Source organism: Pteropus vampyrus, unplaced genomic scaffold (genome assembly GCF_000151845.1).
Source record: "Pteropus vampyrus isolate Shadow unplaced genomic scaffold, Pvam_2.0 Scaffold99, whole genome shotgun sequence".
Taxonomy (NCBI): domain Eukaryota; kingdom Metazoa; phylum Chordata; class Mammalia; order Chiroptera; family Pteropodidae; genus Pteropus; species Pteropus vampyrus.
The window spans coordinates 5,021,810-5,038,115 of record NW_011888880.1 but is presented as its reverse complement, the minus strand read 5'-3'; the positions used below and the strand labels follow the sequence as shown (position 1 = coordinate 5,038,115).

Genomic DNA, 16,306 nt, shown 5'->3' with positions numbered 1-16,306 from the left:
TCCCTAGAGCAGGGGTCAGGGGCAAACTTATTCTGCAAAGGACCAGATAGTAAATATTTTAGGCAGTCCAGGTCATAACGGCCCCTGCCACAACTACTCAACTCTGCTGTTGTACTGCAAAAACAGCCGTAGCCATTACCTAAATGAAAGGGCCTGGCAGTGTTTCAATAAAACTTTATTAACAAAAAAGCCAGATGATGAACTTGATTTGGCCCCAGCGTACCAACCCCTGTCCCAGCTTATTGGTTCTCCAGTGTCAGCAATTGTGTCTTCCTCGTGTCTATATTGCGTCTGTGCTGTACATGTCACAGGTAGCACGCATAAATATTTGTGAAACTGAATAGCCTTTCTAATTGCTGGAATCAGAGATTTTTTTAGCTGTCACTGAGGCCCTGGTCTGTGCGGTGCCACTGAGCTGCCACACAGAACCTCTTAAGCTACGGCTGATTTTCCTGTGTGCTCAGGACCTTGCCCTCAGGCTTCAGAGGCTGACTCCTAAGAAGCCACGAAATCTATTTTTGCCAACCCCTTCTCCTCAAACTTGGGGAAAACACCGGCGAGGTTTACAGTCGTAGAAAGTCACCTTGGCCTGGGAATCTGCGAAGGCAACGAGGGGTACTGCACGAGGCGATTTCTGACTCAAAAGAAAGAGAACGTGGGTCCCAGGGCAGGAAGGAGCCCGCAAAGACCGCTCTCTTTCACTGAACGAGCTGTTCACTAAATCTGTAAGTGACCCGTCATGAAGAGCCGCTCATCACTTACTTCATGGCTCTATGTGGGGCAGATCTTCAGACGCTCATATATCCTTCGAGGGGTTGATTCCAAAACACAGTGGCTCACCCAAACCACAGCCCCCAGGTGCTGGGTTTTGCATTTGCTGATGATATTTCACGCATTAAAACACTTCTGTCCGCCAACTTCCAGAGCTCGCTCAGTAGGTCATGAACCCTGACTTCCCATCGACTATCAGTCCCTATCCTCGGATAACTCTGGCCTCCTTCCTTCTTTCTAAACCACTTGTATGACAGAGATGCTCTAAATCCCACTGACCGGGAGTCATCTGTCTATTAGTTATCATCAGACACCGACTGAAACTATTTTTAAAAAGCTCTCAGGAATACGTCAAGACCAGCACCTAGAGTGCCTCCAGCATTGACCTCTGTTCGAAGGAAGCATGGCTGACCCTTGAACAACGTGGGTTGCAACTGCATGGGTCCTCTTATACGAGGAAATTTTTCAATAAACAGCCCTCTGTATTCCCCAGTTTCCCGTCGTGGATTCATCCAACTATGGATCAGACAGTATCCTGACCCGTGCTGGGGATCCATGGATGCAGAGGCTGCCTGTACGCACCGCTCCACACTATTTTATATAAGGGTCTTGAGCACCCACAGATTTTGGCATGGGGGGTGGTGGGGGAATTGGCTCTGGAACCAATCCCCTGCAGATACCGAGGGGCGACTGTAGTTAGGTTTTGGGGGGAGTCAAAAGTCATGTTGAATTTTGATGGCATGGGGGTCGCCACAAACCCCTGCATTGTCCAAAGGTCAGCTGTACACCCAATCTATTTGCTTTTTGTCTGGGATAGTGGCTAGAAAGTCGGTGTGGATGATAAAGGACGGTATTTAGGCAAGAACAGATTAAGAGCCAATTTGAGAGGTTTAGTGATAAAGGAAGCGGATAGGGACCCCGTCCGCCCCTCTGACGGCCGAACTTTCAGCAGACGCAGAGCCAACAGCTCCGCGTGGAAGACGGCGCGTTATCGCAACGGACGGGAAGAAAATATGTCAGCAGAGTCAAAGACAAGATCAAGGTCTTTGCTGCCAAAGCATCCGCACGTTCCCGCCCTTGGCTGGTGAGAACCATCCGCACAGGACAGCTCTCTGCCCTCTGTGTCCTGCCGACCACCGGCCCTCTGCTCCGTGCCTCCCCTCCCCTGGTCTCGAAGGGAAGCGTCAGGTCATTTTGAAGCTGTGACCTGGGCAGTCCTCTGGAGCGGTGCCCTCAAGCTGCTTTCTGGAGCGATACCAACTGCACATCTGCAGCTGAGCTGCCCTGGCACAAAATAAACCCGTTTCCATAACCAGACCGGGATCACCACTCTGCCGCTGCGAAAAGCGTACTATTCGATTACTATTATTATTCGCTCAAACTCACGAATATGACTTAAGACAACTGAAGGGAACTCTTGACAAAAATCGCCCCCGTGCAGCCTGTGTGCTTCTCTCCCTTTGCTCTCAGTGACTTACGAATGTTGGAACTGTGACTGCTCATCAGAGCACCCGGGCCGGCCCTGGCTCCCAGGCCCACGGCGCCCCTGCCTGGTCCCCCGGCAGAGGCCTGTGCTCCCGCCCCGAGGAGCTGCACTATGCAAGGACATGGGGCGAGGGGAGGCGCGGGGTGGGGAGCCAAGGAAAGGCCCGGCTTCAGCGGGTCCTAGAGTGGATGGTATTACTCACATGTGTTGGGAAGCGTTGGGGTACAGTTTTGAAAACTGTGGGGCCGAGTCCTCGGGGCCGTGGGGCGCAGCGTGGCTGATCACCATCATAACGGGCCTATGGGGATACATTCTCTTAGACATTTTGAAGTAATTAATGCTCTCGTTAGTGATTAAGTCTGTGAAGTAGTCCTGAAACATACATTTGACACAAAACAAAAATTACAAAAGGTGACATTCATCAGATCACATTTGCATACTGCTTTCTTCAGAAATAACTCACTGAATGATGAGTGAGGTAAGGCCTAACGCAGGAAGGAAAATTATACTTCCTGCGGCAGCAAAACACCTTCCCCGACAGAGGAAATCAGTTGCCAGTGACCCTCTAGGGCTGCTAGCTTGGTAATATACAAAAAATGTATTTTGAGTAATGCCCAACTTAGCAATTAGGATAGAAAAACGTCCAGTCCTGTTTGCCCGAGATAATGATCGGATTTGGCAACCGGAATGTTAGAGCACATGAAACACCGGATACATATTTCTTTCTCAGATTTCGTTGATGTAATCCATTGACAAAAAATTTAATTACTTCAAGGGCAGGAAACACCCACGTCCACTACAAATTCACAGTTGCAGAACACATACACACACACACATGCGCGGGCGCGCGCGCACACACACGCACACACACACAAACAAAAGAAAAGTTCTTTTCCTCAAATTAAAAATTCACCTGTGGGACTTACACAGTCATGGCGAAGGAAAACCTTGGCCAAAAGTTGGGTGCACAGGGAGAAGCTGCAACGTTGCATCAATTAGTTTATTTGAAACACTAAAATTGGGAAGCAGTTGATTTCCTGCACATTATCCTCTGCTAATTGTACAACTAAAACGATACAGCTGTTGGGATTGGAGCCTGATTTGTTAATAAAATGACTTAACCCTCAGTCCTAGGGGCTGATGAGAGACCGTAAGGAGGAGGGAAGGAACGGATTGAAAAGGAAAGCAAAGATGAACACTTCAGGTAAACTGCCCGCTTCTCTAAGGGTGTATCAGTGGCCCCGAGTTCAGCGTAAACTTCAGACAGTGCCCAGGGAACAGTCACGGTGTCGGAAGGGTCCAGGCATGACTAACCACTTGTAGATTGAAGGGCCAGACCAGCTGCAAAAGCAGTGCCCAAGGGACAAAATCCGTGTCACGTGTCATTGTTAGGACGAGCCCACGGGCTATCACCTTCTCCCATGGGAGTGCCTGTTTCATTCCTCCCCTCGCTGAAGAAGGAGGCGACACAGCTCTCTTTGACACTTAATCAGCTGTGATAAGGGGCACGTTATGCTGATTTAGGCTTCGGAGGGAATCTAGATTACTTGGCTCTCCTTAGGACAGCAGGGAGACAAAGGTTAATGGCTTGACCAGGAGCATGAAAAGCATCCCCACGGATAAAAAACGATAGCAGTGACAATTAATGGACTTTGTAGGCCTGTTGCTCAAATCTGCCTCCAAGGTCCCTATACCCAGCTCTCAACTTTGATGAATCTGAAAACCTATTAGCAATGTCTGTGAATTCATTTGCATTCATTGTTTTCTGAAAGAACAAGACTTAATGCCTGATCTCCCACCAGGCCCCCTGTGCACAAACCAGGCCGAGCAACAAGACAGCAGCTTGCCAAAATGAACGAGTTCCCACTTTCTGATTTCTACCAATGGCTCTTTCCGAGTAATCTGTGCCAGACAGAGAAGTTTCTCAGCTTCTTTTAGAGAAATGAGGAAGAGAGGGTATTTTAGGCTAATCTGAGACTAAATTCAAAGGTATTTCCCCTTTCACTCCTGTGATCTGAAAGCTGTTTTATTTACGCTGGCAATCACAGAAGCTTTGTGAACCTTAAAATCTAATCTGGGATCCATTGGTTAGAGAGCCGTGGGCATGTCAATTTCAGTTTCTATGAATTGATTTGGAAATCATAGGATTGATAGCCTTAGAGACTTTTGTGGACTCTGGCTGCCATGGGGGCAGGTGTCCTTGTCAGACATCTAAGCTTGATCAGACAGGAGTTAAAGCAAGGAGTGTCGTTTCTCAATCTTTGATTAATCCAGTTGTCTGCTCTTATTCTTACATCTAAATTGGAAGACAAAATAGACTTTCATCCAGTGAAAAGCACAACAGTACAGGATGAACATCTGATTATGTGGACAACTTCTTTGCGGGGTGGGACGGAAACCAAAAATTATCACAGGACCGAGTGGATGCATCGATGATTTTTTTGATGATACTTTCATCAGAGGCTGATTGCTTTGTATTTTAATGAGGTAGGGGGAAATCACTGTATAAAGTCAATGCTTGTAGAGAATCTCTTCTTGCCTGGAGTTTAAAATTACCTTAAAATTTCTCATTGTAACTCTGTGAGAACATAGAAAGCCAATCTTGTAAATAGGTTAACTCACTGAAAATGGCTGTTGCCCATTATGCACAAAGTAAATTGATGCAGTGTAAAGGGCTTGAAAATTACCTTTGCATAATCAAATCCGTGCTTTTCTTTGATGCCGTTGCGACAAACAGTGTAATTATAGAAACGAGAATTCTTGATTAATCCAAGCCATTCTCGCCACCCAGGAGGGATGTAGCTGCCATTATACTCATTGAGGTATTTTCCAAAAAAGGCTGCAATGGAAAAAAAGGGATTATTTTCTCATATAAAATGATTAATCATAAATAAATGCATAAGTCCATTAATATAAAATGATGCTTTAAAAAGGAAACAGCGAAACAAAAGTTAACCTAACTTTTGTTGGTTGCCAAAATAACGTCAATGTAATACTCCGATCCTTTGGCAAGGTGACATACACACGTCTTCCTTTTCAATAAATAAAAGGAGCCCCAAGTACATGGATGATCATTCAATAAAATCGGCGTGACGACCGTGGCACACTGGGAGCAGCTATTCTTGTGGTTCTGCTGGGGATCCCAGCAGAAAGTACCCCTTTGTTGAGTTGATGTAACGATCAGAGAAATAGCCAGGGTGAGATTTGGAGTGCTACCCCAGGCACATGTCAGGGAATTGGAAGTTCAGTCTTTGTGATAAAGTTTTCTAATGTACAGTGGGAGAGTTGAGAATTATAGAAACACTACTAAAAAACTTGTCTTTGTTTTGCATATCCAGAGGGCACACATTTTCTAAACCAAGGGACCACGGTACCCTCTGTTTCTATGGGACCTGGTCAGGGTTCTTATGTCACATGTATTTTATGGCATTTGTGTTTCCACTATGTGTATTTTATGAATGTGTATGTCTAACTTGATAATCAAAACTGGCAACACGGAGTTACTACACAGATAACCCATTTTCACAGAGTTGTAGTATAATAGAGGTACATGCACCACGAACACCCCGCCGTCATTGAGAAAGTCGCTAGAAAGACTTCGCATTTCTACCTTCGGCAAAGAAAGGCCACTGTGCAGCAAGGCTCACTGATCCTTTCAGAGAGTGAATCGTGACTTTGGTCCTCTGGCAAAGATGACATTAGGACAGGGGCTGAGCGGGGATTCAGCAGGTTGGGGTTTCAGGAACAAAATGGGTTCGATCTTGAAGCAGGATACATTCTGAATATCAGAAGGGTGGCCATACATGTACAGTTGGCATGCTTTTGAGAGAGAGGGTGCTATTTGCAATCATTGTAATTACGCCACAAAAATAGGTTTGGTAAGCACCGTTCTGGGTAAGCCTAAATGTCTGATCATCCCATCAGACACACACACAGCCTTCCCCTCAAGTATGAAGGGCCAGAGAACATTTCATCTACATATGTATACGCAGGCATACATGTGGGTGTAGGTATACATGGATGTGTACACGCACAGACCTATATCTATACACACATACACACGCATGCACACAAGTTTTAATTTTTCAGTTTTTTAAAAGGTGGTCGTCTTTAATTTAGGGAAAGACCATGTTCTCTGCTTTCCACGTCCGAACTGTTTCCTGGCTTCATTAAATAGGTTTTAGAGGTGCCTACGCTTCCAGGCAGTTCCTGGATGAGACTGGGTTGAGACAGTGAAAACAGAGCCTAGCATCCAGGCACTTCATCGATTTTGGTCTTAAAGCTCACATTTCTGCACCTTAAACTTACCTGTACATCATTTCTGCCTCTCTGAGGGATAGCTGTTTACCTTGCTTTCATCTTTGATATGCAACTACTTGCAGCCTGCCTCCATCTGAATGTTTTACTTGCCCCTTAATGCCGTTGTCCAAACACAATTCCTCGTTTTCCCTTCCAATTTTACTGCTCCCCTCAGATAGCCTTTAAATCTCTGGGCGGCGTCATTGCCCTGCTGCTGAAGACTCGGCAACCCCGAGCCTTCCCTGATGCCACCTGCTTCTTTGCTCTCCTCACCCAGCAGTCGCCACCACCTGTAGGTACCCCCTGGGTAACAGCTCTGGAACCTTCCCTTTCTCTGATCACGTGACACCCCTCACGCCTGCCCATAGTCTCCCGCTGGCTTTCTCAGCCAGGCTCCAGGGTCTTTCGCTCTCACTGTCACCTTCCTGAAGACCGGCTCTGGTCACGTCACCCTCTTCTCACAATCTAGATGGATCCTTGTCACCTGCATGATCAAGCTTAATTTGAGAGCGTGCCATCCCCAGCCTACCTTGGGTCTGAACAAAACCCCTCTCTTTCCAACCCCATCTCGCATTTCTCGGTTAACTGTCCCTCTCTCCGATGCTGTGTGCTTTGGTTCCCACCTCTGTACCTCTGCCTGTGCTGCTTCTCCATCTGACCCTTGGGCCAGAGCACGTGCCATTTCGTTCCCAGTCTTTGCCACAATCCCATAGCATCTGGTGTCTGCGGCTCTATTGCCATCGTCCCTTTCTTCCTTGTGGTGTAGTCCTGTTCGATTGTAAGGCTTCTGAGGGCAGACATTGCCTTTGCCTCCTCGTATCTGTACATCCCTGCACGTAATAAAGGGGCTCCATAATTTTTGTTTTTCAAACTGGGGTTCAGGGACCCCCATGTGTTCTGGGGATTCTACAGATTCTAGACTTATTAAATTTTGTGTTTTTGCTTGAATTATAATTGTGCAAAGCTGATTTGGTCTAAATATTTTCAGAGCTTCAGAGTTTCTTGGAAGAACTGACTCAAGTCTGAAGAACATGACAATGATGTTTACTTATTTGTTGAATTTATCTGTTCAATCTGTGAATGAGTGAATCAATCATGTGGTGACTTAGCCAAATGCCCACTGCTTGAAGGTTCTGCCAGGAACCCCAGGGCAGACGGACGGGCGTAGAACAAAGTGTCAGAGGCTCTCACGTCAGATATGACTCAGGATTTTCCTCCGAGCTGACTACGTGCAGTAGGAATTCTTGTCTTTGGAGACTAACCACCTTTCCACACAGACCGCAACATGATTATCCTCTTCCGACAAAGGGATAATAACATGACTTGGAGTCACAGGCAGCTGACCAAGACCACACCCCACCAGTGATGCTTCACAAGGGGACCGTTTCCAGGAACTGGCTACTTAAAAACCTCAGCACAGCTCTTTCCCCTGGCCTGCTTCTCAACCCTAGGAGTTTATTCCATCTTTCTCTCCTTTTGTTTTCAAAGCAGTAAAACAGCACAGTGGCTTGGAATATAAACCTCCCAGCCAGCCTGCTTGGGTTCCAATCCTGGCTTGCTCCTTGGAAGCAATGTGCCCGCAGGCAAGTTACCTGACAATTCCCTCTCTGGGCAACCAAGAAGGTGATAATAAGGATGGCGGCAGGATCGTTGTCAGGATGAAAAGAGCTCGTACATGGGGAACGTGCTAAACGCGGCGCTTGGCACACGACGAGGGCTTTCTAAGCGCCGCTACTGCTAGTGCTCGTATTAGCATCGCTGTCCTTTCAACTCTGTGTTGATTTTAAATAATTTACCATTCCGCAGTGCAAAGAAATCTCGCCCTAGAGTCCTCCACGTGCGCGCTGACACATTTCTTGAGAGGTTACATATTTTTCTTTCCCAATCCGACGTATTTTGTGGCAACAAGTTCTCTCCCGTGTTCCTGCTTGATTAGTTTTAAAAGATTTCCTACGACTTTTAGTTTTATTTACTTTTTTGCTTGTTTTTTTTTTCTTCTCAGAGAAGCCATGCCAAGTCACTCCTGCCCTCCCCTCACGGTCTTACTCGTTCGGTTATTTTGTACTGTTTTCTACCCATTGCCATGGCTGTTCCCTCTCCTTTACCCTCCTCGTATAAACCATCTCTGCGAGTCTCTTAACCGTGCTCGTTACATCAGAACTCCCCAGGTTTTCGGTGTCTTTGTGCTCACGGAGTGTAAAAGCGTACTCAGTATTCTAGATGTGCCCTCACCCGACACATTTGTTCCAAGGGAGTCCTGGACCTCGTGTGTCACAATGCAGCACCTCAGTGCTGGCGGCTTCGAGTGACTGGCCTTTCTTGTTGCCTGCTGACATTGAGACTCATTTATAATCACTCCTCCTGGCCTCTTTCAACGTTACGCTTCCTGGCAGCGCTCTGCAATGGATTATCTGGGATTCTAATTATTTTCCTCCAGATATATTAAATCTCTTTCTCCCTCTCTAAGGTGAATTTCGTTTTTCTTGCCCGTTTTGCCATTACAGTATGTGTAGTTTGAAGTTTTTCTCTCTTTTGGCACTGGCAATTCAATACACCTTACTGCTATGCTATCTGAATGTATCACTAACATGCCATCGACCTGTCCTTCCATATCATTTTCTTCTCTGGGACTCCACTAAACACGTCCCTTCACAGCTGTTTAAAAAGGTGGGAAGGGGGTTAAGAGACAGCGGGAAAGATCAGAAAGACTTGATTATCATTAGTTTTGACTTTGGGTCATGTTACTCTGTCCAGGACTATCCACCCCCGTAATACGAAGAAAAATTTCCTTGAACCATCTGAAGCAAAGGCACTTATTTTTAAATTAGCAAGAGTAACTATACACAAGATTTTTGATGCCGTGGAGAAGTTAAATCATATTTATTATAACAAATGATATACTGAGCTTTTACTTTATGTAATGGACAGGTTTAGGTCGCAGGATTTCACTGGTAGTAACTAAAAATATACAAATTTTGAACCGAGTTAAAATTATGACTTACTCTTATGTCAATGTATATACATGAGTCTGTTTTCCACAATTAGATTGTAAGTCTGATGAAGACAGGCATCTTATTTTAACTCTTCACATCGCAGTGTCTAGTGTAGTTCTGAGCCTACACTAGTGTGGTTCGATAACTAGCATACTGTGGTATGCTATGTCTTCTGTTCATGTGCTTACCAAAAACCTACGATGCCATAACTAATCAAAGCAATATTAGCTTGCTTTACTATATAAGAACTCTACATTTAACAAATCCCATATTAGAGAATAAATTTGCTATAAGTAACAAAAATTTTGTAATGTAAAAAGACATGAAATTAGAAACTTGATTAATTTGTCTAAATTATTTTGTTAGAAAAAGAGCGGATCTCTATTAAATATTGCCCTTTCTACTCCAGTAGAAGTAGAAGTGACATGAAGTAGAATTTTAGTAAGATTTAATTCACATGCTATATCATGTGTCATGTGTTCTGATTATAATTTGAACACTGCAATTTTTAAATAAATCAACATAGTATTTACAGTGATTATAATAAAATTACTGTATAATTTTGGACAGGAAAAACACTTAGGAATCATTCTAGTCCAATCTCTGCATTATAAAGGCTGGAAAACTGGCCTGTACAAATTCTCAAAACAAATTAAAGGCAGAACTAGGATGTGACTCTAGCTCTCCTCAGTTTTCATTCAGGATTTTTGCTAACATTTGACGCTACAGCTCAAACTTGGATTATTACTTTTACCTTAAAAGTTACGCTAGGTTTTATATTCATACCCATACCCTTAGAAGAAATTAAACTAAAAAAATTTTGAGCATATAGTCAGGCAGGAAATTCATTTTTATGATAGATAATCCAACGTCATTCCCAGTTCACTTGTCAGAACATAAAATGCAATAGACATGTTACTGTATTTTCCCCTTTTCAAACATTTAAGCTGCTGTACAGTCATATTTTCCATGAGTAAATTTAGAAAAATTTAGGCTATAGCCAGTCCAAAAATGCCTCAGTTCTGAAAGAGAAAAATCATGTCATACAATGGTAAATATAATATTGGAACAATTTGATTCATTTAAATCCATGTATTCTGGATGTCTTCCAAAATAAACCACTTAGTAATTTATCTTCTCTGAGCTGTTCTTCATAAATCTGATTGCTGCCTTTTGCTTTTTTCTCAATGGATATTTATGTACAATACATATTTAGCTTCTTTTATGATTTTTCTTAGGTACTCAGCTAAGTGTTCTAAATAACGTGTTCGTTTTTAGGAAAACAACAAAATCTCTATGAGTTGGCTCTTTTCCAGCTAGTCTTGTGGCTCATATATAATTATGCTGGTTTAATACCTACTCACCAACTCTCTTAATTTCCTGTCATCTTGATGTGTTTATTTGTCTATTTTCAAATGTGTCACTGTCCCTGTTTAGATCAATAATTATTATCACGAAGAAATCTTTACTTTCAAATTGTCTCAGACACTTTAATACTTTCTCGTCGAAGATAAATTTAAGCTCAGTTGATCTTTGTCACGGCCACTCTAGTCTTCCATTTGTAATTTTTCTGATTTACTAATGGGCACATTGACATTTGTTTTCCTAACTAAGTATTTGGAAAGGCCTTCGTTTCCTTTAAAAATATTCTTGTTATTTTGTAAGATGACTCACCATAAATTCCATTATTACCTAAGTATCTAGACCCCTGGGGAGAAGGTTGGCTTCAGAATCAGTCTTAGTTTCCAGGAACAAATTTCCTTTCCCTGGAGAAGACAACTGACCGAAGCAGGCCCACTGGGCTGCGTGAAAAGACAGAAACTTGTCACTGGAGAAGCCTTACGACGTGCAATTTCATCCTAGACCTAACACATAAGGTTAGAGAGCATCCTGGAAACAGCCTCAAGATCAAGATCCTGACGCCTATCTTTCCCATTAGAATATCAAATGTGTCACTTCAAGTCACCTTAACCTTGTGAGTCTAAGTTTGCTCATCTGAAAATAAGGGGATTGAATTAAATTATCTCTGAGTTTTATTCAGGCTCTTGTAATCCACTGCAGGGTGGAACAGCCTGGTATAACTGAAACAAGTATCAGAACATACTGTGTTTCTTAGAAGCAACTAAGTTGTTTTTACCTCAGTGACCCAGCATATTTTGTAATGGACGGTGTTGCAATTTTTGCCTTTGCCATCTGGAAACTTATCTCCAAATATGCAGCTTTTCTCTTCAAGACCATGGCATGCAGCTCGCATACCAACCTTTGCCTTGACTTTAATTAGTTCTCCCCTTGATTTCCATTTGCCAGAGTCCTGACTGCTCTGTATCCTAGTATGTTTTATGTGTCTCTGTGAGGTCCTTTGGAGTGAGGCATGATGGAAACACATGGAAAGAAATAAGACAATGGGAACAGAAAAGACTGAGTCAGATGTACTGGATTCATTCTAGCCCTGACCAGCTCGTGTTCTTGGTCAAATAACTCTGAGTCGCGCTGTTTCTTCACTGGTAACATGGGCAAATTCTTTCTTTCAAGATTACTGTGAGAATTAGGTGAGACAACTCAGCTAAAATGCCTGGCATAGGGTAGCTAATTCCTTTCTTTTACCCCTTTCTTTCTACCCTCCCCCCAGCTTTATGGACATATAATCGACAATCAAAAATAGTAGATATTTAAGGTATACAACCTGATTGCCTGATATACATAAACACTGTGAAATATTCACCGCCTCCAAGCCAACCAACATATCCATCATCTCATATCTTTATCATTTTCCTTTTATTCCCTTTTGTGGCGAGAACACCAAAGATCTATCCTCTTAGCAAATTTCAAGTATGAACACAACACCGTCAACTATAGTCACACTGCCATGTACCTTGTCTCCGGGACGTGTTCATCTTCTTCCCCCCATTTCTTGGTTCAGTCCCGAAACAAATGAGCCAACCCTGTCTGACTGTTCTCAGTCCTGGCGGGGCTGGTTCTCTGTGTCTCTCCACATCTGGATATCACTCTGGATATGGTGAGAGCCCCGACCCTTCCAGCTGCGTATCTGCTGCTATGGATTAAATTACAGGGAGCCTGGGAGTTGAAAGGCACTGACCTCTCACAATGCTTTCCATGAACAAAACACAACTGAGGTTAAAATCAGGAACCAGGCATTAGGGGACCGTTTCTGATTTTGCTTCTGAGTTGGTCACACAATATTTGAAATCCCCACCTCAGTTATAAAATGAAGCCAAGTACATTTGCTGTCTATGAACCCTACGGGGATGTTTGATGGATTTGCAGATTGCTTCGGAGCTCTCAGATGAAAAGTGCTATAAATCTAAATCACTTATGTGAGAAAACACACTCAGAATAAGGCACTCTGAGGAGCCTAACTTCTTTTCTGAGCATAAGCAAACACCCTTGAGACTCACAAGGGGGGCTTCCTCTGTGGGGGCGGATCTTGAGAAGCCTGTAAATGACAACACAGTCATATTCACGACGAATATTCTCACCCATAAATAACAAGTATTAGGTGCCCATGGAGTATTCTGCAAAGAAGCAAATGGCCACATATTTCCTGAGTCCAGTGGTAAAGATTAATTCCGTTTTTAAAAGAGATTTAAGAGAATACGTTTATCAGAAATCCTTTACTTTTAAATCTTCAGAAGAGAGAATCTGTAAAGTCATTCCCAACAAGCTTTAATGATGATATCATTAATTCATAGGCATAAGTCTGGGTGGTTCCGAAAAAAACTATTTTGCACTGTAGCCCCGGTAGCAACAGCCTTGTTTTCTTTCATGAAGAAATGCTGGGGAAACCCACGAAGAGCATCTAAATGTTGGGAGAATAAAAGCCTTAGGGGGTGGGGGTGGGGGGTGTGGGAGGGGCAACTTTAGTAAAAGGAGCTTTGCTTCTTTCTTAGAAAGACTGGCATCATTTTCACGACCTCTCTTGAGAGAGGACCCCAATTTTCAAAAGACCAACTAACCCACACCTCCCCCTTGCCCTGTATAAGTTAAGCAATAGTAAGAGATGTAGCAATTACCTTCCTGTCCTGAAAGATGGAGGTGAACATTTGAGGCCTGAAAATGACCACAACTTAACCTAAAGAAACTCCAAATCCTATGAATTTTGGACGAATAAATAAATCACTGGTTTGTTGATTCAGTTATTTATGAATTCAATAAAGAATTGTGACCATTTACTGTGTCCTGGACCCTGGAGGAGACACTGAGCAGTTTCAAAACCCTTGATGATTTCTCACTGAAACGATCGGCGGGATTTACCGAGACCTGGGACAAGCTTCAAGCCGTGCCACGATCCCTTGAGAATCGGGAGCTTCAGGTAAGCAGGTAAACGCTATGAAAACCCATCTGCTGTACGTTCTCCTGAAAAATCCCAGTTGCTGGCTACTCTGATAGATATGACACTTTCATAACGCGTCCACTGAGGATCATTCTGACTTTTCTCTAAGGGCTCTCTCATGGGTACATCCTTCGGAGTCAAAAAGTAGGGGATGGGGAGGACACAGATACGGAAGAGAAAAGCCTAGAATACCTCTCGTTTAGAGACTTACTGGAACTTCGTATACTTCATCACGCACCACATTTCCCTGTGTCTGAGTTGTGCCGTCAAAGGTTCGTGGGCCAGAAAGTTCACCCATTACCTGTTCTGTAGCCAGTGTTGTTGAGATACACAGCGAAGGTGCGGGGCTCGTGCATGGCCTGCCACGAGGACGAGGAGCAGTTCTCGTTGTTGGTGTACACGTTGTGGTTGTGCACGTACTTCCCCGTGAGCATGGAGGATCTGGATGGGCAGCACATGGGCGTGGTCACGAAGGCGTTGCTGAAGGTCGCCCCGCCATGCTCCATGATCTTTCTTGTCTTGTTCATGACTTGCAGGGACCCTGAAAGGCACAAGTCCCGTGTGGTTTAGCAGGGTGCCCCCGCACGAGCACTTGTTTACGTCTTGTCACTCAGTGGCTCCATTCCCTGAATTTATTAATTTCCTTCTTTTGGCCTGAAGGAGTCTATAATTCGACCAGCTCTCATTTCCAGAACAAAATCAAAGATTTGGGATCCTACCATCTCAAGTGTCTCGCAGAATAATAAACACGTTTCAGCTTCTCCCCTCCTTCATGGCAAAGGAAAAAAAAAATGCAGGCTAATCTGATAATTAAAGCTAGAATTCTAGATATGGAGCAGATTCAAAGGCCAGCCGCCCTTTGAAGATTACCAGAGAACAATAGCCTATTACAGAGAGCATGAACCCCCGGCCCACCACACACGCACACAGCTAGTGACATTGCAGAGATGACTATAGTGTTTTAATCATACGAAACAGAAGAGTAAAAGAATTTTTCTTATTAAGTAGAAGTTCCTCTAAGATGCCTGTATTTAATTAAAAAAAGAAAAAAGGATCCTCAGTGTAACTTGGTATCCTCTAGGAAACTCACCAAATGCCTGCCAGCTTTTCTATGAGGATGGCACTACTAGTTTATGTTTTCATCTGTTTATATGTAATTTGAAAAGACAGGTTATTTGCTCATGAAAGAGCCATGATTCTATTGCAGTCGAGAAATATTTGCATAGTACTAAAATATTCCATTTTAACTGTAAAAGATGAAATTGTAACATAAGATCGCTGAGGGGAAAAAAAAAATTCTATTTCGATTACTCTATCCAACCAAACACTGCAGCTGAAACACATCCAAACACTGCAGAAAAAAAGCACAGGCCAGAATTCAATAGTCTTTTCAGGACTTGTCAAGAAATGCACTACAGAACGCTACAGCCAAGCCCATTGCATTTGAATCCTGGAGCCTCACATTTCCAACAGGTCCCACTTCTTCCAGAGAAAGTCTGTGTAGTTTTCCAGCAAGGAAGGAAATCGTGATGCAAACCAGGCAAGCATTCAGAGCAGAAGAGAAGCCTGCCACCATCCAAAAAGCCACAGTGAGCCTGATTTTTTCACGTATTAGCTTTTACTGTTCATGTGAAACATATGAAAGCAGGAGGAGAGTTTCTAATTGGGTCTCATGAAAGCTCCCTAAAATATGCTTTACTTAGGAAGACTCCTGACCTCTTTTTCTTCTCTGGATGTGTTCAGGGGACCAAGCGACCTTTTGGTGATCATTGAATAGCATGTCATGAGCACCCGTTTCATGCCAGACATTCTATCAACCTTGAACTCTGGGCCGGTCCCCAAGAGTTGCATCGACAAAGCAAATAGAAAATTCTCTGCTGCCTCTGGTCTTCAATAGTCAGCTACTTAGAAGAGAACCCACATATAAAGATCCCTTTGGGATATCTGCAAAGCGACATACACATAACGGTGCGGATACAGCAGTAGCAGCGCATCTCAGGATAGAGGGGACCCGGAGTGAATGTCTAATAAGAGGTGAGGACAAATGGAAGGAGAGAAGGAAGGAAAATATAGACTGGGTGAAGTGGATTGTTGGGAGGATGAGGAGGATGCTAAGTAAGTGATGAGTACAGCACATCGATTTTCTGGAATCGAAAAGAATATGGAGAATTCTCTTGAAATGTGTGAGGCAGAGTTAGCAAAGAGCTGGGAAGCTGAGTAGAGATATTGGGTTGGATGGAATAGACAAAATGAAGGCAGAGTAGGTTCTTTGTCAAAGGCATGAACAGCATGGTCAGAAAAAGTCTTCAAGACGTGTTGCTATGGCAACGTGGCAATGGGGGTATATGCAGAGGAGAGAATGGGCTGGTCCATCAAGAGAACAGCCAAGAAGTCTCTGAAGCCATC

At 43.7% G+C, this 16,306-nt stretch overlaps 1 protein-coding gene across 1 annotated transcript in view; it reads right to left on the bottom strand.

Annotated features, from left to right (window-relative positions):
• Positions 1-16,306, bottom strand: part of SULF1 (sulfatase 1) — a 175,987-nt gene that overhangs the window by 67,981 nt on the left and 91,700 nt on the right. Inside the window, exons 5-7 of the mRNA XM_023533291.1 lie at positions 14,202-14,441; positions 4,945-5,096; positions 2,460-2,629 (exon numbers count right to left, since the gene is read on the bottom strand). Of these exons, the coding sequence (XP_023389059.1) occupies positions 2,460-2,629; positions 4,945-5,096; positions 14,202-14,441 (562 nt within the window). The remainder of the gene's footprint in view (positions 1-2,459; positions 2,630-4,944; positions 5,097-14,201; positions 14,442-16,306) is intronic.